The 23,601-nt window shown below is 49.7% G+C and overlaps 1 protein-coding gene across 1 annotated transcript in view; it reads right to left on the bottom strand.

Moving 5' to 3' along the window:
• Positions 1-23,601, bottom strand: part of ZC3H3 (zinc finger CCCH-type containing 3) — a 149,682-nt gene that overhangs the window by 19,126 nt on the left and 106,955 nt on the right. Inside the window, exon 9 of the mRNA XM_054057547.1 lies at positions 16,774-16,905. Within this exon, the coding sequence (XP_053913522.1) occupies positions 16,774-16,905 (132 nt within the window). The remainder of the gene's footprint in view (positions 1-16,773; positions 16,906-23,601) is intronic.

The following is a 23,601-nucleotide window of genomic DNA, read 5'->3' as shown; positions in this document are numbered from 1 at the left end:
GTTGGAAAACACCTTTGAGATCATCAAGCCCAACTGTACCTGTCCACTATTAAGTCCTGTCCCTAAGCACTTTCATCTACCCATCTTCTAAATACCTCCAGGGATGGAGACTCAACCACCTTCCAGTACCTGAGAACCCTTTTGGTCCTATCTGAACCTCCCCTTGTGCAGCTTGAGGCCATTTCTGCTCGACCTATCACATATCACTTGGGTGAAGAGACCAACACCCACCTCACCACAACCACCTTTTAGAGAGTTGTAGACAGTTACGAGGGCTCCCCTCAGCTTCCTCTTCCCTTCCCTGTTCCTGCTGGCCAGGATGACATTGGCCTTCTTGGCCACGTGGACCACTGCTGACTCATATTCAGCCACTGCCAAACAACACCCTCAGGTCCTTCTCTGTGAGGCAGCTTTCCAGTCACTCTTCCCCAAGCCTGGAACTACATGGGATTGTTGTGTCCCAAGTGCAGGACTCAGCACTTGGCCTTGTTGAACCTCACCCTACTGGTCCCAGCTCATGGATCCAACCTGTCCACATTCCTCTGTAGAGCCTCCCTACCTTCAAGCAGATCAAAACTTCTGTCCAGCTTAGCGTTATCTGCAAAATGACTGAGTGTGCCCTCAAACCCTTCATCCAGACCATGCATAAAGACATTGAACATAACTAGACCATGCACTGAGCCCTGAGGACACCACTTGTGACCGGCCACCAACTGGATTGAGCTCCATTTACCATGACTCTTTGGGTATGGACATCCAGACACTTTTTTACCCAGCATCATTCTCATCTATTTATAAAAACTCATCTTCCCGATGATGCGGGATGTAGGTGAGCTCCTGCCCTTTCAACGCAACTTGACTTTGGGGTATGGGAGCAGCTCCCCACATTGACCTTTGGGACGAAGCAGCAACCCTGCTGAGCCATGGGACCTCACTCCTCGAAAGGGCAGAAAGGATAGACAGCTCTGCTGCCCAGGGCCGATCACCGAAGTCAGAAACATGGAATCATGGAACGGGTTGGGTTGGAAGGGCCCTCAAAGCCCATCCAATTCCAAACTCTGGCCATAGTCAGGGACACCTCTCACTGGATCACGTTGCTCAAAGACTCATCCAACCTGGCCTTGAACAACTCCAGGGATGGAGGATCCACAACTACCATGTGTAACCTCTTCCAGTGCCATCCTCATTGTAAACAATTTCTTCCTTCTGTCCAGTCTGAATCTCCCCTTTCAGCTTAAAACCATTCTCCTTTGTCCTATTGCTCCAGGCCCTGCTGAAAAGTCCACCCTCATCTTTCTTATCAGCCACCTTTAAATATTGAAAGTTGTGGCTGCCCCATCCCTGGAGGTGTTCAAGGCCAGCCTGGATGAGGCTTTGAGCAACCTAATCAAGTGGGAGGTGTTCCTGCCGATGGCAGGGGGTGGAACAGGATGGGCTTTAAGGTCCCTTCCAACCCAAACCATTCTAAGATTCTATCAGGTGGGTGTTGGTCTCTTCTCCCAAGGAACTAGTAATAGGATGAGAGGAAATGGCCTCAAGTTGCACCAGGGCAGGTTCAGATTGGACATTAGAAAAGATTTCTTCACCTAATGGGTTCTCAGGCACTGGCAGACGCTGCCCAAGGAGTTGGTGGAATCTCCATCCTTAGAGGTGTTTAAAAGATGCTGAGGTGAGGTGCCCAGGGCTGTGGTTTAGTAGTGGACAGGTACAGTTGGAATCAATCTCAAAGACCTTTTCCAACCAAGCATTTCTATGATTCTATGATTTGCTTATTGAACTATTGGTAATGATTTCAGGATGGGCTTTAAGATCAGTTCCAACTCAAACCATTCCATGTTTCTATGATGCATCACCCTCACACCCGTGGGGCTTCTGCTACGCTAAGGAACGATGCTATGAATGATTCTGCCCCTCTACTCCACTCTTGGGAGACCCTACCTGGAGTATTGTGTCCAGTTCTGGAATCCTCAACATAAGAAGGATATGGAACTGTTGGAACAGGTCCAGAGGAGGGCTACAAAGATGGAACCAGATGATCTTTAAGGTCCCTTCCAACCCAAACCATTCTACAATTCTACTTGAGGAAAGGCCAATAAACAGCACCCTAGAAATAAGCTACAACTCCCTCTTGAGGGACAGCCATTGCCACGGTCCTGGCTGCAATCCAGGGATGCACCACCTCCCTTCCACGTACCTCTGAGCCCATCATCGTACTGGACCACACTTCTTGGCTCCATGGCAAAAAGATACTTAATAAAGAAAACAAACTGTGTGTGACTAATCCCAGGGCTGTGTCCCTGGGTCAGGTTTCTAATGGCTTTTCCACACTGCCCCCAGCGTTCAACCCTTCTTCTGTAATATCCCGTCCATCATTGCTGTTTCAGGGCTGGGTTGGTGAGGCTGGGATCACTGGAAAAGCCCCTTCTGTTTATTTACGGCAGCTTTTCTGCTCTTGCCCTGCATGCCAGACTGAACATGTTGGGTTGCTGGAAGAGAGTTTGGTGCTCAACGTGTGTCAGCCGGGGTGAAGTCGGGGTGGCAGGCATGACCTCACGCTGGGGGCCATCTGATCCTTTCCACCTGTTGGAGTGGCTAATTATACCCCCATGGGACCCCTGCCAGCCTACAGGTTGGACCATAAAAAGAGAAAAAAACTCTGGTGCCTTCCAACAGAAAACCCACAGCATCCCTAAAAAGCCCTAGGGAGAAACCACCCAGCAACATCAGGTGCTGATGAAGATGTCACCATGCAATCATAGAATGGTTTGAGTTGGAAGGGATCTTAAAGCCCATCCAGGTCCAAACCCCCTGCCATGGGCAGGGACACCTCCCACTGGATCAGGTTGCTCAAAGCCTCATCCTACCTGGCTTTGAACACTTACAGAAAGGGGAGCAGCCACAGCTTCCCTGGGCAATATGTGCCAGTGCCTCACCACCCTCAGAATGAACTTCTTCCTAATGTCTCATCTAAATCTTCCCCCTTCCAATTTAAAGCCATTCCCCCTCGTCCTATCACTTCACGCCCTTGGAAAAAGTCCCTCCCCAGCTTTCCTGGAGCCCCTTCATATACTGGAAGGTCACTATAAGGTCTCCCTAGACCTTCTTTTCTCCAGGCTGAACAACTCCAACTCTCTCAGCATGTCATAGCAGAGGTGCTCCAGCCCTCAGATCACCTTTGTGGCCTCCTCTGGACCCGTTGCAACAGTTCCATATCCTTCTTCTGTCAGGGATTCCACAACTGGACACTTCAGGTGGGGTCTCACAAGAGAGGAGTAGAGGGGCAGAAGTCCCTCCCTCACCCTGCTGGCCATACTTCTTCGGATGCAGCCCAAGACACGGCTGGCTTTCTCGGCTGCGAGCACATGTTGCCGGCTCATTTCGAGCTTCTCCTTAACCACCACTCCAAGTCCTTCCCTCATGGCTGTCATCCCTCATACTGCACTGAAACCATGGATTGCTCTGACCCACGTGCAGGATCAAGTGTGAGAAACCACCCAGTGACACCAGGCACTGATGAGGATGCCATCATCCTGCTGATGCTCTCCTCATCCCAGTCTCCCCGTTATAGGGTCCCCCTCACAGTCCAGACGGGCAGCAGTGCCTGGCGTTGGGATGGTGCCCGGCTGGCACCCCCCACAGCCGGGATTCCTCTCTGGCCGCCAAGACAGCTTGGGGTGAAATTCAAGGTGCCGCTAACGACCCATGAAGCCTTAAATGGCTCAACAGACCCTGGTGTGGACAGGGAGGAGGACAGTGGTGAGGAGGTTTGCAGGATGCAGCCTTCTTTAGCATGGACCTGGCAGAGGAGGAGGCAGAAACTGGCGCACGTTCCCAGCTGAGCCTTGGGAATGACGTTAATTAACATTTTCCATGAACGAGCTTGGCAGGAGCAGCAGAGGGCAGGAGGAATGCAAAGCTGGGTTACTGGGCCAATCAACAACCGCCCACTGACCTTACGGGGTGGGGATGAGAGGTCTCATCCAGCCCGGCATTCCCGGCTCCACTCCACCAGCAGTTTGCCCAGGTTGACCTTCTCAAGTATCTTCAGGCTTGTCTCAGTCCCTGCTTGATGGCTCCTTTCCCAGCACCAAAGGACAGCAGGTGACAAGAGACCAGCGGGCAGACAAGTGATGGCAATGTGCAGAAGGATCTTCCCATCTCCTTGGACCTGTGCCCATTTCTCTATCCATTGCGAACGACACAAGAGTCCAGCCCCTGCTGGAGGACTGTGGTTATAAAAGCACGAAGCAGACCTCCTGGAGAAGGTCTGCTTAAAAGCACAAGTCCTACCCCTGGTACGGGGCAATACAGAGCACAAGCACAGGTGGGGTGGAGAATGGATTGAGAGCTGCCCTGAGGAGAAAGACTTGGGGAAGTGGGAGATAAGAAGCTCAACATGAGCCAGCAACATGTGCTCACAGCCCAGAAAGCCAACTGTATCCTTGGGTGCATCCAAAGAAGTACGACCAGCAGATCCATGGAGGGGATTCTCCCCCTCTAGTCTGCTCTTGTTAGACCACACAAGCAGCTCTGCATCCAGTTCTGGAGTTCTCAGCACAGGAAGGACATGGATCTATTGGAGCAAGTCTAGCAGAAGTCGTAGTGATGATCCAAGGGCTGGAGCACCTCCCACACGAGGACAGGCTGAGAGAGTTGGGATAGTTCAGCCCGGAGAAGAAGACGAGGCTCCAGGAAGAACTTAGAGCAGCCTTCCAGAACTTAAAAGTAGCTCCAGGAAAACTGTGGAGGGGCTCTTGACCAGGGAGTGCAGAGACAGGATGGGCAGGAACGGTTTTAAGCTGAAAGAGGGGAGATTGAGATGAGATCTTAGGTAGGAACTCTTTCCTGTGAGGGTGGTGAGGCCCTGGCCCAGGTTGCCCAGAGAAGTCATGGCAGCCCTGTTCCTGGAGGTGTTGAAGCCCAGGCTGAATGAGGCTTTGAGCAACCTGATCCAGTGGGAGGTGTCCCTGTCCATGGCAAAGGGGTTGGGACTGGATAATTTTAAGGTCCCTTCCAATCCACAACATTCTCAGGTTCTATGACTCTGTGATTGTCAGGCTTCACACCATGACTGGTTCCCTGAGGAGTCCATTCCAGTGCTCCACCACTCTCTGGAATAGGTATCTTTTACTTACATCCAACCTAACCCTCCCCTGGTGCATTTTCCTGCTGTTACTTTGGGTCATTGGTCACCATCGAGAAGAGACCAGTACCTGCTCCTCCTTTTCTTGTGAGGAAGCTGTACACCATGAAGAGGTTTCCTCTCAGTTTCCTCTTCTCCAGACTGAACAGACCAAATTACTTCAGCTGCTCCCCATACAGCTTCCCCTCCAAACCCTTGACCAACTTTGTGGCCTCCTCTGGACACTCAACAGTAGCGTTAGATCCTTTTTATCCTGTGGTGCCTGTTCCAACAGATCCATGTCTTTCCCGTGCTGAGGACTCGAGCTGAACACAGGGTGAGGTCTCAACAGAGCACAATAGAAAGGTAGAATCCCATTCCTCAACCTGCTGGCCACATTGCTTGACATACAGGTTAGGACATGGTTGGCCTTCTGGACTGTGAGCATACATTGCTGACTCATGTTGAGCTTTTCATCAACAACTACCCTCAAGTCCTTCTCTGCAGGGTTTCTCTTAATCCCTTCTTTGCCCAGGCTGTACTGAAACCACAGATTGTCACAACTCAAGTGCAGGTCCTTGCATTTGGCCTTGTTGAACCTCATGAGGTTCAAACAGGCCCACTCCTCAAGCCTGTCCTGGTCCCTCTGGATGGCACCCCTTCCCTCACTGGAATCAACAGCACCACTCAGCTTGGTGTCATCTGTAAATTTGCTGAAGGTGCACTAAATCCACTATGACGTTAATGAAGATAATAAATATTATTGGTCCCACTAGGGACCTTTGAGGGACATCACTTGTTACTGGCTTCCACTTGGACATTGAGACATTGACTGTAACTCTTTGGATACAGCCATGCAGAAGGTGAATCTCCAACGTGGCATTCACTGCTGCACAGCAATGTCTACGGCATTCAATCATCCCCTGCACTTTTTTGTTGAGGAACCCTGTTTCCATCAGTGACCCTCACAATCTTATCTATCACAACCCAGAGTCATGATGAAGCCAGTTTCCTGTAAGGAACTCATCAGGAGTAACTGCCAACCCCAAATCATCACTGTTGGGGATGGAGCAAGGCTAGACATCCACTGGACAACCCATACAGTGTCACCTGTGTCAGGGATCACAGGCTTATAGAATTGTTAAGGTTGGAAAAGACCTCTAAGATCATCAGGTTCAACCACTAACACAACACCACTATGCTGACCAAGTCATGTCCTGCAGCACCACATCTACACATTTTTTGAACCTCCCCCTGGATAGTGAGTCCACACACCCAACTCCACCTTGTGCGTGATTCCAGGTGGGTCAGAGAAGGTGTCACCCATCACTCATGGGACTCGGAAATCACAGAACCATAGAATCACTACATTGGAAAAGACCTTTGAGATCATCAAGCCCAACCATACCCATCTGCTACTAAACCATATGACTGAGCACCTCATCTACACGTCATTTAAATACCTCCAGGGATGGGGACTCAACCACCTCCCTGGGCTGCTTCTGCCAGTGCCTGAGAACCCTTTCAGTGGAGAATTTTCCCTAATGTCCAAACTCAACCTACCAAGGTGCAACTTCAGGTTGTACCCCCTGGTCCTCTCACCTATCACTTGGGAGAAGAGACCAGCACCCACCTCACCACAACCTCCTTTCAGGCAGTTGTAGGCATTGATGGTCTCCCCTCAGCCTCCTTTTCTCCAGGCTAAATAACCCCAGGTTCCTCAGCTGGTCCTTGTAAGACTTGCTCTCCAGCCCCTTCACCAGTTCTGTTACCCTTCTCTGGATGCACCTCAGCCCCTGAATGTCCTTCTTGTATTGAGGGGCCCAAAATTGAACCCAGGATTTGAGGTGTGGCCTCACCAGCGCCAATGATGGAGCACAATCACATCATCCGCCAAGACTGAACAGATGGGAACAGAGGGAGATCCCAGGATGGGAAGTGAAGACAAAATCTACTCTTCTTTGTGTTCATCTGCACAGAAGTTCAAGCCAAAATCAAGAACTCTCTGCCACAGCAGGATTTTCCCACTTTGTAGCCGTAATTCAGCAATTTTGTTTCTCTCTCAATTTCTTAATTTTCAGATTTTGTGATATACCCCCTCCTACAAACATACTGAAGGGCAAGAGAGAGAATCACAGCCTGGTATTTATTGAGGCATTCTTATCAACAAGACAAGGCTATTAAACAGTTCGAGTTTGCCCTGATAAGCAGCATCTTTAATGTAAAGATCTCAAAGGTGTTGAAGATACTCCAGTTAAATTAAAGCAGCAAGAAGAACCCTCATTACACCATTAAATAAGACAAAACTGGAAACCTACAAAGATTTTCATAGAGATACATGGGTAAGATTGTGGATGGAAGGAACCTGATCGGCTCTAAGACTCCTCTGCAGGCTAAGAAGTGTCTTCATCACTCCCACCTGGAGTCCTGTGTCCAGTTCTGGAATCCTCAACAGAAGAACAATACAGAACTGTTGGAATGGGGCCAGACAAGGCCATGAAGATGATCAGAGGGCTGGAGCAACCCTGCTTTGAGGACAGGCTGAGAGGGTTGGGGTTGCTCAGCGTGGAGAAGAGAAGGCTGTGGGGAGACCTTATAGTAGCTTCCAGTACCTGAAGGGGCTCCAGGAAAGCTGGAAAGGGATTTTTTCCAAGGGAATGGAGTGATAGGATGAGGGGAATGGCTTTAAATTGGAAGTCAGATGATTTAGATGAGACATTAGGAAGAATTTCTTCCCAATGATGCTGGTGAGGCCCTCGCACGGGTTACCCAGAGAAGCCATGGTTGCCCCATCCCTGGAGGTGTTCAAGGCCAGGTTGGATGGGACTTTGAGCAACCTGATCCAGTGGGATTTGTCCCTGCCCACGGCAGGGGGTTGGAACTGGACGATCTTTAAGTACCCTTCCAACACTAACCATTCTATGATTCTGTGCTCAGAAAGCTCCCATTGCCGCTACCAAGTTTTATCCGTTACTATCAGCAACCACAGCCATCATCACCCAGAGATGCACGAGGACTCTGTGTCCCCAGCGAGCCAACAGGATGGACCTGGAGAGATTTATGCCTACTCAAATCCAGTGTGGCCACCATTTGTGATCACAGAATTGTCAGGTTGTAAAAGACCTTTGAGATCATGAAGTCTAACTGTACCCGTCCACTACTAAACTATAGCCCTGAGAAACTCATCTATCCACTGTTCAAATACCTCCAGGGATGGGGACTCCACCACGTTCCTGGGCAGCCTCTGCCAGTGCCTGATAACTCTTTCAGTGAAGAAATATTTCCTAATGTGCAATCTGAACCTGCCCTGGTGCATTTTGAGGACATTTCCTCTTGTCCTATCACTCGTTCCTTGGGAGAAGAGACCAATACCCACCTCGCTACAACCTCCTCCCAGGAGACAGTGATGAGGTGCCCCCTCAGCTTCCTTTCCTTCAGGCTAAACAAGCCCAGGTCCCTCAGCTGCTCCTCATAACCCTTGTTCTTCAGCCCCTTGCCCAGCTCCGTTGTCCTTCTCTGGATACACTCCAGCCCCTCAATGTCCTTTGTGGAGTGAGGGGCCCCAAACTGAACACAGGATTTGAGGTGCAGCCTCACCAATGCCGAGTCCAAGGGCACAATCCCTTCCTGCTTCTGCTGGCCATGCTGTTTCTGATCCAAGCCAAGATGTTGTTGGCCTTCTTGGCCACCTGGGCCACTGCCGGCTCAAGTTCAGCCTTTGTCAATGAACACCCACAGGCTGTTCTCCAAGCCACCTTTTCCAGCCACTCTTCCCCAAGCCTGGAGCACTGCATAGGGCTGTTGTGTCCCAAATGCAGGAACAGCCACTTGGCCTCATTGAACATCATCCCAATGGCCTCAGCCCATGGTTCCAGCCGTCCAGAGTCTCTGTGCTGACCCTTCCTGCCCTCAAGAAGATCACCGTTACCTGGGAGAAGAGACCAACACCCACCCCACCACAACTTCCTTTAAGGGAGCTGTAGAGAGTGATAAGGTCTCCTCTCAGCTTCCTCTTCTCCAGACTAAACAACCCCAGCTCCCTCAACTGCTCCCAAAAACCCTGTACTCCAGCCCCTTCACCAACTTCATTCCTCTTCTCTGGATGCTCTCCAGCCCCTCCATGTCCTTCTGAGCTGCTCCTCGTAATTGTTGTTCTCCAGACCCTTCAACAAATCTGTTGCCTGGTCAAGGTCTCCAGGAGGGACTGGTTGCTGGCAAACGTTGGTGCACAGAGTCCCTGCTGCCCCCTGATTTCACAGAATCACAGAATCACAGAATCACAGAATCACCAGGTTGGAAAGGACCCATTGGATCATCGAGTCCAACCATTCCTAACACTCCCTAAACCATGTCTCTCAGCACTTCATCCACCCGTTCCTTAAACACCTCCAGGGAAGGTGACTCGACCACCTCCCTGGGCAGCCTGTTCCAGTACCCAATGACTCTTACTGTGAAGAATTTTTTTCTGATATCCAACCTGAACCTCCCCTGATGGAGCTTCAGGCCATTCCCTCTTGTCCTGTCCTCTGTCACTTGGGAGAAGAGGCCAGCTCCCTCCTCTCCACAACCTCCTTTCAGGTAGTTGTAGAGAGTAATAAGGTCTCCCCTCAGCCTCCTCTTCTCCAGGCTAAACAACCCCAGCTCTCTCAGCCGCTCCTCATAAGACTTGTTCTCCAGCCCCCTCACCAGCTTTGTTGCTCTTCTCTGGACACGCTCCAGAGCCTCAACATCCTTCTTGTGGTGAGGGGTCCAGAACTGAACACAGTATTCAAGGTGCAGTCTCACCAGTGCTGAGTACAGAGGGAGAATAACCTCCCTGGACCTGCTGGTGACCCCATTTCTGACACAGGCCAAGATGCCGTTGGCCTTCTTGGCCACCTGGGCACACTGCTGGCTCATGTTCAGTCGGCTGTCAACCAGCACCCCCAGGTCCTTCTCTTCTGTGCAGCTCTCCAGCCATTCTTCCCCCAGTCTGTAGCGCTGCATAGGGTTGTTGTGCCCCAAGTGCAGGGAAAGATGGCTTCACTCACCGGTGCTCATCCCTTGCGCCCAACAGCCTCAACCCATCCTCTCCTCATGAACCCATAACCCAAACCGAGATGTAGGCATGAGGACCTGGACGGAGGAGGGACGGGGAACTAGAGAGGAGCTTTTACCACAGAGCGGCTCATCAAAACACCTTCGGAAAACCCTGGGGAGAATCTGCAAGAGCCCATGTTTCTCCCTCTCTTCCCACTTCCCCTTTTGGGCTTCCTCCAGTGCAGGTGAGCAGCCCAGAGGGACCAGCCTCACCCAGGGTGACCTTTTCAAGGTGCCAGAGAAGTTCAGGGAGCTTCAGGCAAGGCAGCAGGGAGATTTCAAGCCCAGTGTGCACCACTTTGTGGCTTTAACTAAGACACAAATGTCATAGCGATGATTCAGGCAGGAAAGCTAGTTGGAGACATGTTTCATTGACTGCTTCACTAAGAGGAACTTGTAAGTTCCTCTATCCCCTTTAGGAAGCTGTAGGTCAATGTGAGTGCAGAAACTTCCAAATCCATGAGCAAGGAAGTGATGAGAATGCTGGAAAACAAGGTCTTGGCTCTGCTGCCAGCTCCATCCTGGAAATGATTAATATTTGGGGCAACATTCCTTTATTGAAGGATGTGGTCATGCTCTGGTACAGGAGCTGTCTCCCCTCCCTAGTGGTGGAGGGATCTCCACCATCTACAGTCTACATTCCTGAGAAAGGGTACGCAAAATTAAACCTTTTTTATTTATTCTGATCATAGAATGGGTTGAGTTGGAAGAGACTTCAAAGCCCATCCAGTTCCAACCTCCCTGGCATGGGCAGGGACACCTCCCACTGGATCAGGTTGCTCAAAGCCTCATCCAACTTGGTCTTGAACACCTCCAGGCATGGAGCAGCCAAGACTTCCCTGGGCAACCTGGGCCAGGGCCTCACCATCCTCATGGTCAAGAATTTCCTTCTAAGATCTCATTTCATTCTCCCCTCTTCCAGCTTAAAGCCATTCCCCCATGTCCTGCCCCTGCACTCCCTGATAAACAGTGCTCTCCACCACTCTTGTAGGTCCCCTTCCAGTACTGGAAGCTGCACTAAGGTTTCCCCAGAGCCTCTTCTCCTCCATGCTGAACAAGCATAACTCTCTCAGCTGGTCCATGTACAGAAGGTGCTCCAGCCCTCGGATCATCTTCATGGCCTCTTCTGGACTCGCTCTAATGGATCCATGTCCTTCCTGTGCTGAGGACACCAGAGCTGGACATCATAGTTCAGGTGAGGTCTCACCAGAGCGGAGTAGAAGGGCAGAATCCCCTCCCTCACCCTGTTGGTCAGTCTTCCAGGCTACAGGGCTAAGTTCCTGATGAATGCCAGTCCCAGCATTGTTTGTATGAAGACCTGGTGACTGAGTCCCCATCCCTGGAGGTCTTTAAAATATGGGTGGATGAAGAACTTAGAGATATGACTTAGTAGTGGAAAGGTACGGTTGGACTTGGATGATCTCAAAGGCCTTTTCAAAAATTGGCATTCTATGATTCTATGATTTGGGAGTTCCAGCTCATAGGATGGGTCAAAACCTCTCAACATGTTCTGAGCATCCTTCAAGACACCTAGAAGGTACTTAAGGAGAACGAAACACAATGAATTATGAGTGCTAATGGTCATTTCTCATGAAAGTTGAATAAAAATCAGAAATCTCACACAGAGAGGAAGAAACGCAACAGAGAGAAGAGCCCAGCGTGCCAAACCTCAACAGAAAAGAACCTAAATTCCTAATTACCACTCAGCAATTAAGGAAAAGTTAGATGGGACTTTGAGCAATCTGATCCAGTAGGAGGTGTCCCTGACAGTTAGAACTGGATGACTTCAAAGGTCTTTTCTGACCAAACGATTCTATGATTCTGTGATCAAGGAAGTAAGGGAGGTGATGCAGGAGAGTGGGTTTGATGTCTCAGATACTGAAGGAAGCTCAAGGAACCCAAGTTTTGATTTTTTTAGAGTGGTTAATGGCTCGGGATGCCCAGAGCTCTACCATGATGGCGAGGGACAGGGCTTGCAGCAACCTGATCCAGTGGGAGGTGTCCCTGCCCATGGCAGGGGGGTTGGAACTGGATGGGCTTTAAGGTCTCTTCCAACCCAATCCATTCCATGATTCTACGTTTCTCATTGATGCTCACCCACCTTTGCCGTCCGCGTCCTTTTTGCATCTCAAACCACACACAGATGCCTCTCGCTGTTCCTCGGACAGGGAAAGCCGAGAACAAGAGGAGATTTACTTCTGTCCTCAATTATTCAAAAGGAAAGGGATGGCGCATCTTTAACGAGGCATCGTTTTATGAAGCAAGGTTAACATTTTCACTTGATTCAGTAGAAGATTATAAACTCTCCGGGGTCCATTTGAGGACTTTCGGCTTGGAGCGAAAGGAACGCACTCAGCACTTTTTTTATATTATTTAGAGAATAAAATTAACCCTTAACGGCCCACGCCGGGATTTCGCCTCCCTGGTTAAATATGGCCCGCTCAGCAATTTCTTCTCATCTATAATTACAGGCTGCTATCCATCATCTGTAGGAGAATGCTTTCCTGACACTCGAAAAGCGACGTGGTAAGCACTTTCACTAATAGAATAAATATTCTAAATATCTCTTTTATATTTTCATTTAAATTGGAATATTTGAAGAATAATTGTAGCGTCTGTATAAGAAAAGCGTGGCCAGCAGGACCAGGGAAGTGATTGTGCCCCTGCACTTAGCATTGGTGAGGCCGCACCTCGAATCCTGGCTTCAGTTTTGGGCCCTTCATTACAAGAAGGGCATTGACAGGATGGAGAGCGTCCAGAGAAGGGGAATGGAACTGGTGAAGGGGTTGGAGAATAAGGGTTATAAGGAGCAGCTGAGGGAGCTGGGGAAGGGGTTGGAGAGCAAGGGTTATGAGGAGGAGCTGAGAGAGCTGGGATTGTTTAGCCTGGAGAAGAGAAGGCTTAGGGGAGTCCTCACTGAGCTCTACAACACCATGAAAGGAGGTGGTGAGGTGGGTACTGCTCTCTTCTCCAAAGGAACAAGCAAATGGACAAGAGGAAATGGCCTCAAATTGTGCCAGGGTAGGTTTAGATTTGACGTTAGGAAAAATTTCTTCACTTGAAAGAGTGGTGAAGTATTGGAAGAAGCTGCTGAGGGCAGTGGTGGACTCACAGTCCCTAGAAGGCCTCAGAAAATGTGTAGATGTTGCACTTTGGGACCTGGTTTCATCAGCATGAGCCAGCAGCGGCCCAGGTGGCCAAGAAGGCCAATAGCACCTTGGCCTGGATCAGAAACAGCGTAGACAGCAGGACTAAGGAAGTGATTGTGCCCCTTTACTCAGCATTGGTGAGGCCACACCTCGAATCCCGTGTTCAGTTTGAGGCTCCTCACTCCAAGGACATTGAGGGGCTGGAGCACGTCCAGCAAAGGGCAACAAAGCTGGTGGAGGGTTTGGAGCACAAGCCTTACAAGGAGTGGCTGAGGGACCTGGGGTTGTTGAGGCTAGAGGAGGCAGAGGGGAGACCTCATCACTGTCTACAAATGCCTGAAAGGAGGTTGTAGTGAGGTGGGGGTTGGTCTCTTCTCCCTGACAGCCAGTCACAGGACAAGGGAAAACGGCCTCAAGATGTGCCAGGGGAGATTTAGGTTGGATATTGGGAGGAATTTATTCACCGAAAGTGCTGTCAAGCATTGGGAGAATCTGCCCAGGGAGGTGGCTGAGTCACCATCCCTGGCGGTGTTTAAAAGACGAGTAGATGTTGTACTTGGGGACGTGGTCTGGTGGCAGACTTAGCAGTGGTGGATTGATGGTTGGACTCTTTTTTTGTCTTTTCCAACCAAAACCATTTTGTGATTCCATTTTGTTTCGGTTCTTGGAGAGGCTCTGCACAAGGACGTCACGGTGACGGTTGCGGAGCAAACCCCAGTCTCATTTGCTGGGGTGCACTTCTACCAACAAGAGCTATGGGGATGGAGAAAAGAAGAAAAGCCCTTTCTTGCTTCCATCCGGGGCAGCACATGGATCCAAGCATCTGACTTCTCATCCCAGTGACTCCCCTGTTGTAAAGCAGCCAAAATCACAAGGGAGTTAGAAATCACAGAATCATGGAATGGTTTGGGTTGGAAGGGACCTTAAAGCCCTTCCAGTTCCGACCTCCTGCCATGGGCAGAGACACCTCTCACTGGATCAGGCTGCTCAAAGGTCCCTCCAACCTGTCCTTCAACACCTCCAGGGAAGGAGCAGCCACACTTCCACAGGCAACCTGGTGTCTCGCTACTCTTGTCATATAGAATTTCTTCCTGATGTCCAATCTAAATCCAATTCCTCCTTCCAATTTCAAGCCATTCCCCCTCATCTTATCACTCCATGCCCTTGGAAAAAAGTCCCTCTCCAGCTTTCCTGGAGTCCCTTCAGGTACTGGAAGCTGCTCTAGGGTCTCTCCAGAGCCTTCTCCAGGCTGAACAACCCCGACTCTATCAGCCTGTCCTCAGCGCAGAAGTGCTCCAGGAGCAGCCAGGCTAACCAAGACCATGCTTATGAAGACACTTATTCACAGCTATCTATTAAATGCAATAAAATATCATCGTTCCAGAGTCCCACTGGGAAGAATTTGGGATGGTGCCCTGCATTCTGGCAGAATTGGACAAATAAAAGGATGGTTTCATCAGTCATTTGTTTTTTCTAGCCAAAAAGCCAATTCCATCAGTGCTTGTAAAGTTCTTCTTGTGCTTTCAACTTGGTACTTGGAGTCTCCAGCTCAAGGAGAAGGCTTGCACTGTCTCCTCCTCTTCGCTTGCTGTTGGCTCCTGGAAGCTGAACCAAGCCAGGGCTTTGATGTGATGTTTTCTTCCATATCAAACATAAGATTGGAATTGGATGATCTTTAAAGTCCCTTCCAACCCAAACCATTCTATGAAATGCACTCTAGAGGTGGCCACCCAACTCCCCAGAGAGAAGCTCACTGAGAGAAGAGGCTGAGTCCCATCCTTCAGCTGCGTTCCCAGAGACGGGCCAACACCGTACAGTAAATCAAAGGATCATTAAATGGTCTGGGTTGGAAGGGTCCTCTGAAACCCATCCAGTCCAACCTCCCAGCAGTAAGACATCTCCAATCAGATCAAGTTTCTCAGAGACCCATCCAACCTCACCTTGAACATTTCCAGGGATGGGGCATCCACAACTTCTCTGGGCAACCTGGGTCAGAGTTTCACCACCCTCAGCGTAAGTAATTCCTTCCTTCCATCCAGTTTGATTCTCCCCTCTTTCAGTTTAAAATCATTCCCCTTGATCCCACCAGATCATCTTTGTGGCCTACTTTGTTCCCACTCCAACAGATCCATGTCTTTCCTGGGCTGAGAACCTCAAACCTGGACACAGGGCTCCAAGTGAGGTTTCACGAGAGTGGAGCAGAGGGGCAGAATCCCCTCCATTGACCTGCTGGCCACAATGGTAGAAGGATGAGTATGATCTAAAGCATGAGTAGAAATCCTATCACATTGAGGTGGCAGCTGGAGAAACCAAGCTAAGGTGGCTCCTCTCTTATTGACAGGACCCAAAAGAAAACCACAGGCTTTCCTAATGAATGACTGGTTCACACTAACAGAAATTAAGATTAATAAATTAACGGAAAACAGGAAAGAGGTGTCAGATAGGATGGTCACTTTGATCTCCAGGGGGACACCACACTCCATCACATGCCAACCTTCTCCCTCAGCCATCAAGCAATGCTAGGTGAGATCCTACAGCATGGCTCCATGCCTCCAAGGAACCGAGCTTGCTGCTGATTGCTTCTCCCGACACTTACAAAGAAGCGGGGATCTGTGAGATGTCAGATAAACCTCAAAATTTTATTTTTTTCACACCTAAGAGCCCTAAAATTCCTTTGGAAACCACCAAGTGGCAGCTGGCTCCAGGCCCCACTCTGGGAAAGCTGTGCTTTCTTGAGCTCTGCGTATTACCTAGGGTTCTCCACACTTGTGGATGAGGTTGCAAGTCTACCCAGCGTGCACATAAAGTCCATGTAGGACTTCTCTGCACTGATCCAAACCAGAAGGTCCCCAGGACCTGGAGGTGGGCTCCATGAAGACCTCAAGTACATATCTGGGCACAGCTTGAGATTCAGTTGCTGCAGCCCAGGAAGATGAAGGTTGGTCTTGCAGCTAAAACCAAGCCACAAGATCTAAGACTCAAGATTTAACCCATCATGGAGCCAGAATTCAAAATAGGCAGTAAGGTCTGTGTTTTTCTACATAAAACAAGGACTCAGAACCCTTTTCTTTCACTTCTCATCTATTTAACTCAGCAGTTTTCAGGGCAGGTGCTATCAGCTCGGATGTAAGACTCCAGGAACATGGACACCCTTGGGAAGCTCCTCCTGAAGAAAGATCAGCTCAGCATTTGCAAGCTGCAGCCTTTCATTTGTTTCCCTTTTTTTTCCTGCCTGGAAGGCAACGAAGCCACTTTGCCCAAAACCCTTCAGAAAGGCAGAGGGCTGCTGTTCATCACACCCAGGTGTTCAGCACCTTCCAGCTCTATGGCTCCTTTTGGTGCCATAGCTCACATGAACAACATCTTACGGCTTCAGCAAAGGCGCATCCATCCTGGAATGCCGAAAGTTGATCCCCGTTTTACCTTTTCTCCCCTGGGGCAATAGCCTTTGAGGAAATCCTGACAGACTTCTGCCTTTCTGGACACGTAGACGTGGCTGTAGGGGCAGTTGCTGTTGCTGCAGATCCCCTTCAAGAAGTAGGAGCACACCGGCATCTGGAAGGGCAGAAGATAAAAAACCCATTAGCATTCCCATCCCAACTCAACATCAGGAGCTGTTCCACCACGCAGCAGTGAGATAAAACTATGATATGTGTGAAATAAACATAAACCTTTTGCTGACCACTCGTCACATAGGTATTTTTCACTCTTCTATTCATAAAATCACAGAATGGTTTAGGTTGGAAGGAACCTCAAAGCCCATCCAGTTCCAACCCCCCGCCATAGGCAGGGACACCTTCCACTAGACCAGGTTGCTCAAAGCCCCATCCAACCTGGCCTTCAACACTTCCAGGGATGGGGCATCCACAGCTTCCCTGGGCAACCTGTTTCAGTGTCTCACCACCCCCATCATGAAGAAATCAGTGTCCTGCAACACAGCTCCTTGAAATTCTGTGGTCCCACAGGGAGAAGGTGGCACCTCAACATCCTTAAGGATGCTGGAGAGAGGGTGGAAAACTGCCATCAGAAAGCAAACTGACTCTGTTTGTCGAATTCCTTGGGAATCGGAATAAACTCTGCTATCATGGCGGCTTTGATGGCACGACACATGTGGAAGGTTCATCTTCTGCTGATGCTTCCAGCTAACCGGGGAGGGGAGGAGAGGCTAGGCAAGGAGAGGAGACAGAGAAGCTGTTCCCCGCGCTCCTCACTCACAGAAGGTACTAAGCCAAGCACACCATCACACAACCAAGGACCAGGAAGCGCTTCCCAAGCGGAGATGCAGAGGCTGTGGTGAGAACAGTGGAGTAGGGCTCATACCCAGCCCAGCCACCCTCTTGCATGGGGAATTCTGGTCATCACAAGAGCCAAAACATCATCCTGGGGGTGGACCCCTAATTGGCTCTTCCATGGATACAGAGCTGGCTATAAAGTACAGAGCACATGGTTGGCTCAAAGCTCTAAATGGTGAGTCCTAACAAGGGAGGGAAACAAATGCTTGCTCCTCCACACGCATTTTTGGTGGGGAGGAGGGTGTGCATCACATTGAGGCATCCCCTAAGGGTGTGCATCAGCCTGGCACCCCCTAAGGGCTACAAGCGATCTCCCAGTGCACTCAAGGAGGGATGTTCCAGGATGAATGCTCCAGGAGAAATCACAGAACCATAGAATCACTAGGTTAGAAAAGACCTTTGAGACAATCAAGCCCAACCGCATCTGTCCACTATTAAACCATATCCTGAAGCATTTCATCTACCCATCTTTTGATGGGATCTACCCATCTCCAGGGATGGGGACTCCCATCACCTCCCTGGGCAGCTTCTGCCAGTACCTGAGAAGCCTTTGGGTGAAGAAATTTTTCCTGATGTCCAATCTGAAACTGCCTTGCTGCAACTTTAGGTCACTTTCTCTTGTCCTACCACTTCTCACCTGGGAGAAGAGACCAACACCCACCTTGCTACAATCTACTTTCATGGAGTTGTAGAGAGCAATGAGGTCTCCCCTCAGCCACATCTTCTCCAGGTTAAAAACCCCAGGTCCCTCAGCCACTCCTCATAACCCTTGTTCTCCATCCCCTTCACCAGCTTCGTTGCCCTTCTCTGGACGTGCTACAGCCCCTCAACGTCCTTCTTGGAGTGAGGGACTCAAAATTGAATCCAGGATTCAAGGTGCAGCCTCATCAATGCCAAGCACAGGGGCACAATCACTTCCTGGTCCTGCTGGCCACACTGTTTCTGATACAAGCCAAGATGCTATTGGCCTTCTTGGCCACCTGGCCACACTGCCCAGAACCCCTAGGTTGGAAAAGACCTTTAAGATCATCAACCCCAACCATACCGGTCCAATACTGAATTACATCCCTAAGCACTTTAAATCCCATTCGTTTAAACACCTCCAGGAACGGGGACTCCACCACCTCCCTGGGCAGCCTCTAGAGCCAGTGCCTGACAACCCTTTTGGTGAAGAAATTGTTCCTGATGTCCAGTCTGAACCTGCCCTGGCACAGTTTGAAGCCATTCCCTCTCATCCTATCACCTATCACTTGGGTGAAGAGACCAACACCCACCAGATGCTCCAGGATCAACGCTCTAGAAGGTACGGAAAGGAGGAGACTCCAGGCAATCAAGGAGGAGAATGGTTGGATACATGGAACAGAGTCCCACACTCACAGCTCCCAAGCTTCAGAAACACAACAGCTGATGAGGAATAGTGAACAAGCAAGGCTCCTCATGGTCCTTAAACCCCAAACTTCACCTTCTGCCAGCTGTTAGAACTAAAACCAAATTACCAGCCTGCTGTGATATTTCAGCATCCTTAACTCCTCAGATACTGCAGGCAACATCCCAACCTGGGCTTCCCAAAGCTGCTGCGAAGATCCAGCTCCTCCTGCTCAATTCCTTGCCTACAGCACTGAATTTCCTTACCTCTCACCTCAGTACAGATTCCTCTGCTCACTGGTAGCATCTCAGCCCCACATCTCAGCCTCACCGGTTCAAGCATCCCCAACAAATATTTCCACTTCTGCACTAACCACAGCCCAGGCTACCCAGAAAAATCCCTTCCCCTGAAGGACACATTCAGGTTTTAACTAAATTGGCTTAGTTGAGGCAAAGAGGGAAGGTGGGAAGAGCAGTGATGAAAGAAAACAAAGGGTGCTTTAAAATCATAGAATGGTTTGGGTCAGAAGGGACCTTAAAAATCATCTAATTCAAACCCTCCTGCCATGGGCAGAGACACCTCCCACTGGAGCAGAATGATCAAGGCCCCATCCAACCTGGCTTTGAACACCTCCAGGGATGGGCCATCCACAGCTTCCCTGGGTAACCAGTTCCAGTGCCTCACCACCCTCAGTGTGAAGAATTTCCTCCTTATGTTTAGCCTAAATCTTCCCATCTCCAATTTAAAGCCATTCCCTTCATCCTGTTGCTCCATGCCTTTGTAAAAAGTCCCTCCCCAGCTTTCCTGGAGCCCCTTGTGCTACTGGAAGCTGCTCCAAGGTCTCTTCAAGCCTTCTCTTCTCCAGGATGAACAACTCCAACTCTCTCAGCCTGTCCTCAAAGCAGAGGTTTTCCAGCTCTCAGATCATCTTTGTAGCCTCCTGTGGACCTGTTCCAACACTTCCATTTCCTTCTTGTGTTGGGGATTCCAGAAGTGGACACAGGACTCCAGGCGGGGTCTCACAGGTGCAGAACAGAGGGGCAGAAGCTCCTCCCTCGCCCCACTGGCCACGCTTCTTTTGATGCAGCCCAGGACACAATTCGCCTTCTGGGCTGTGAGCATACATTGCCAGCTCATGTCAAGCTTCTCTTCCACCAGCACCCCAAGTCCTTCTCCTCAGGGCTACTCTCAATCATGTTGTCCCCCATCCTGCATTGAAACCGCGATTGCCCTGACCCCGGTGTAACACCTTGCACTTGGCCTTGTAGAACCACCTGAGTTTCACACAGCCCCATTTCTACAGCTTGTCCAGGTCCCTCTGGATTCCACCTTGTCCTTCCAGTGTGGCAACTGTACCGCTCAGCTTGGTGTCATCTTCAAACATGCTGAGGGTGCCCCCAATATCACTGGCTATGATGAAGGTATTAAACACCACTGGTCCTAGTATGGCCCCCTGAGGGCCACCACTTGTCATGGATCTCCTTCGAAAAGAGTTTATTTTTAATTGTCTTTTAACAGACATTAACAGAAAGGACGGGGCTCTGGGGCAATCAGGTTTGGTGTTGGTGGTGTGACCGTAAACGATTCCCTGAATGTAGTTTTTGATCTAGAGCCCAAATTAGCTCTAATAAAAAGGGATAATAAAGGCAGCTCTTCGACAAAAAGAAAACTCCTCCTTGCTGTCAAGCCCGAGCCATTATCAAGAGGAAGCAGCGCTCTCATTTCAATTAACCTTGTTTGCACCCCACTACGTCCACACAAATAACAATAACATTAATTCAAGGCACTGGTGCGGCGCGTCCGTATTAGACAGCTTTTGACTATGTACACGCTTTGGAGGCAGCAGCTAATGAACCTGAAACTCAACGTGAGCTTCCAAATTGCTCACAACAGAGTTTTGAAGCTCTATTAGGGAGAAAAATGCTGATTCTTTTCGAGTTCCTCAAGGGGAAAAGCTGTTGTAACAGCAGCGGGTGGCTGCCCGAGTCCCAGCCTCTCGCTAACCTTCGCTCACAAAGCTCTTTGTTCAGGTCTACTGGTTCTTCTCGATCACCACGATGTGCCAGTGGCTCTGCAGCATCATGGAGAAATTCACACATCATCAGTGCAAGGTCCTACACCTGGGCTGGGGCAATCCATGATTTCAATATAGGCTGGGGGACAACGTGGTTGAGAGCAGCCCTGAGGAGAAGGACTTCAGGTGGTGGTGGAGAAACTCAACAAAACCCCACAGTGTGCACTTGTAGCCCAGAAGGCCAACCATACCTTGGGCTGCATCCAAAGCAGCATGGTCAGCAGGGTGAGGGAGGTGATTCTGCCCCTCTGCTCCATTCTCCTGAGACCCCACCTGAAGTCCTGTGTCCAGTTCTGGAATCCCCAGCACAGGAAGGATATGGAACTCTTGCAACAGGTTCAGAGGAGGCCATGGAGATGATCCCAGGACTGGAGAACTTCTGCTATGAGGACAGGCTGAGAGAGTAGGTGTTGTTCAGCCTGGAGAAGAGAAGGCTACAAGGAGAACCTTCTAGCACCTGAAGTGGCTCCAGAATAGCTGGAGAGGGAATGTTTCCAAGGGCATGGAGTAATAGGATGAGGGGGAATGGCTTTAAGTTGGAAGGGGGAAGATTTAGATGAGACATTAGGAAGAAATTCTTCATGCTGAGGGTGGGAGGCCATGGCCCGGCTTGACCAGAGAAGTCATGGTTGTGCCATCCCTGGAGGTGTTGAAGGCCAGGTTGGACGAGGCTTGATGCAACCTGATCCAGTGCAAGGTGTCCATGTTCATGGCAGGGGGGCTAGAACAGGATGATCTTTAATGTCCCTTCCAACCCAAACCATTCTATGGTTCTGTGCTCCTCAGCCAAAGGCTCTGCCCTGTATGCCTGTGAAGCTAAATTTCCAGCCAACTGCTTTCTCTCTCCTCCAGGTTCTTTTTGCCATTGCTAGAGAGATGCTTTGGTTTTTGAAAGCATCTGCAAGACATCGTGGAGCAGCCCTCTGCCCCAGAGAGCATTCTTTGATTGGAGCAAAGCTTTTTCTGCTTAGGGTGGGGGAAAGCTCCCCACTACTGCGACAGCCGAACCGTTGTAGCTTTCCCATAGAAGACAGAGGGTTTGCTCACACTTTTCAGAGGGGAAACTGAGGCACAAGAGAGACCAAATATTGCACAGTGGTTTTGTTCTCAAACCAATATAGAATCATTTGGTTGGAAAAGACCTTTGAGATCATCAACTCCAACTGTACCTGTCCACCACTAAACCATAGCCCTGAGCACCTCATTTATGCATCTTTTAAACATCTCTGGGGATGGGAACTCCACCACCACCCTGGGCAGCCTCTGTCAGTGCCTGAGAACCCTTTTGGTGAAGAAATGTTTCCTAACTAAAATGTTTCATCACTAAAACTGAGAATCCTTAAAGCACTGGTGACACTGTGTTGTCCTTAACCACAAGAAGAAGATCATTCATTGCATTAAAGCCCCAACTCAAATAGCCAGAAAGAATCATAGAATCTTAGAATAGCTAAGTTGGAAAAGACTTTTGAGATCATTAAGCTCAACTGCCCCTGACCACTACTAAATCACGTCCCTAAGCACTTCATCTACTCATCTTCTAAACACCTTCAGGGATGGGGACTCCACCACCTACCCCAGGCAGCCTCTGCCAGTATCTGAGAATCCTTTCAGTGAAGAAATTTTTCCTGACTTCCAATCTAAATCTTGTCTGGTGCAACTTGAGGCCATTTCCTCTCATCCTACACCTGTCACTTGGGAGAACAGACCAGGACCCACTTCACTACAACTTCCTTTCAGTGAGTTGTAGACAGTGGTAAGTTCTCCCCTCAGCCTCCTTTTCTCCAGGCCAAACAACCCCAGGTGTGCTCATCATAACGCTTGTTCTCCAGCCCCTTCAACACCTTCATTGTCCTTCTCTGGATGCACTCCAGGACCTCAATATCTTTCACTTTCAATTCAGAAATCACCCTCCAATCCTTTATCCAAGAAGAAGGTGGGATCTGTTTAAAAAAAAACATGAGAAAGGGGAAACGCCTGCCTTCCTTCCCTGAGGAACTTCATCTGCCTTTCTCCACCGCTGATAAATGACACTAATGCCACCTTTGCAAGTAATCACCAGGGTTAACAAGGAGCCACAGGAGTTGAAAAGCAAAGTCGCCTCTCTCTTTGAGCAGCAATGTCCCCATAGCAATAAATCACCCTGAAACAGGTTTGAACTCCACAGAGAAGGTTGTTTCTCTTCCAGCCTGTGCTGACAATAAGGTGGGAGTCAAAGACTTCTGAACTGCCTTGGAGGCACCAAATCCTGTGAAAAATAATCCTCCTTCTCCAAGGAGCATGATGTGCATGGCCAGAAATGCATACTCTGAACACATTTGTTTCTAAAGCACGTTAAGAGAGGTGGCACATGCCTGCTTTGCTTGTAGGTTTGTTAGTTTAGTGACTCGTCTTGGGTGTAGATAATGCCTCAGGAGTGGTGAAGTGCTACAGAAGAATGGGAGATTGCACCTGTGTTGGAGTAATCGCAAGCACAAAGCCTTCGGTGGAGAACGGACTCCAGAACTGGACACAGGACTCCG

Source organism: Cuculus canorus, chromosome 2 (assembly GCF_017976375.1).
Source record: "Cuculus canorus isolate bCucCan1 chromosome 2, bCucCan1.pri, whole genome shotgun sequence".
Classification (NCBI taxonomy): Eukaryota; Metazoa; Chordata; class Aves; order Cuculiformes; family Cuculidae; genus Cuculus; species Cuculus canorus.
Note: the sequence above shows the minus strand (reverse complement) of the source record. Positions and strands in the feature narration are given on the sequence as shown.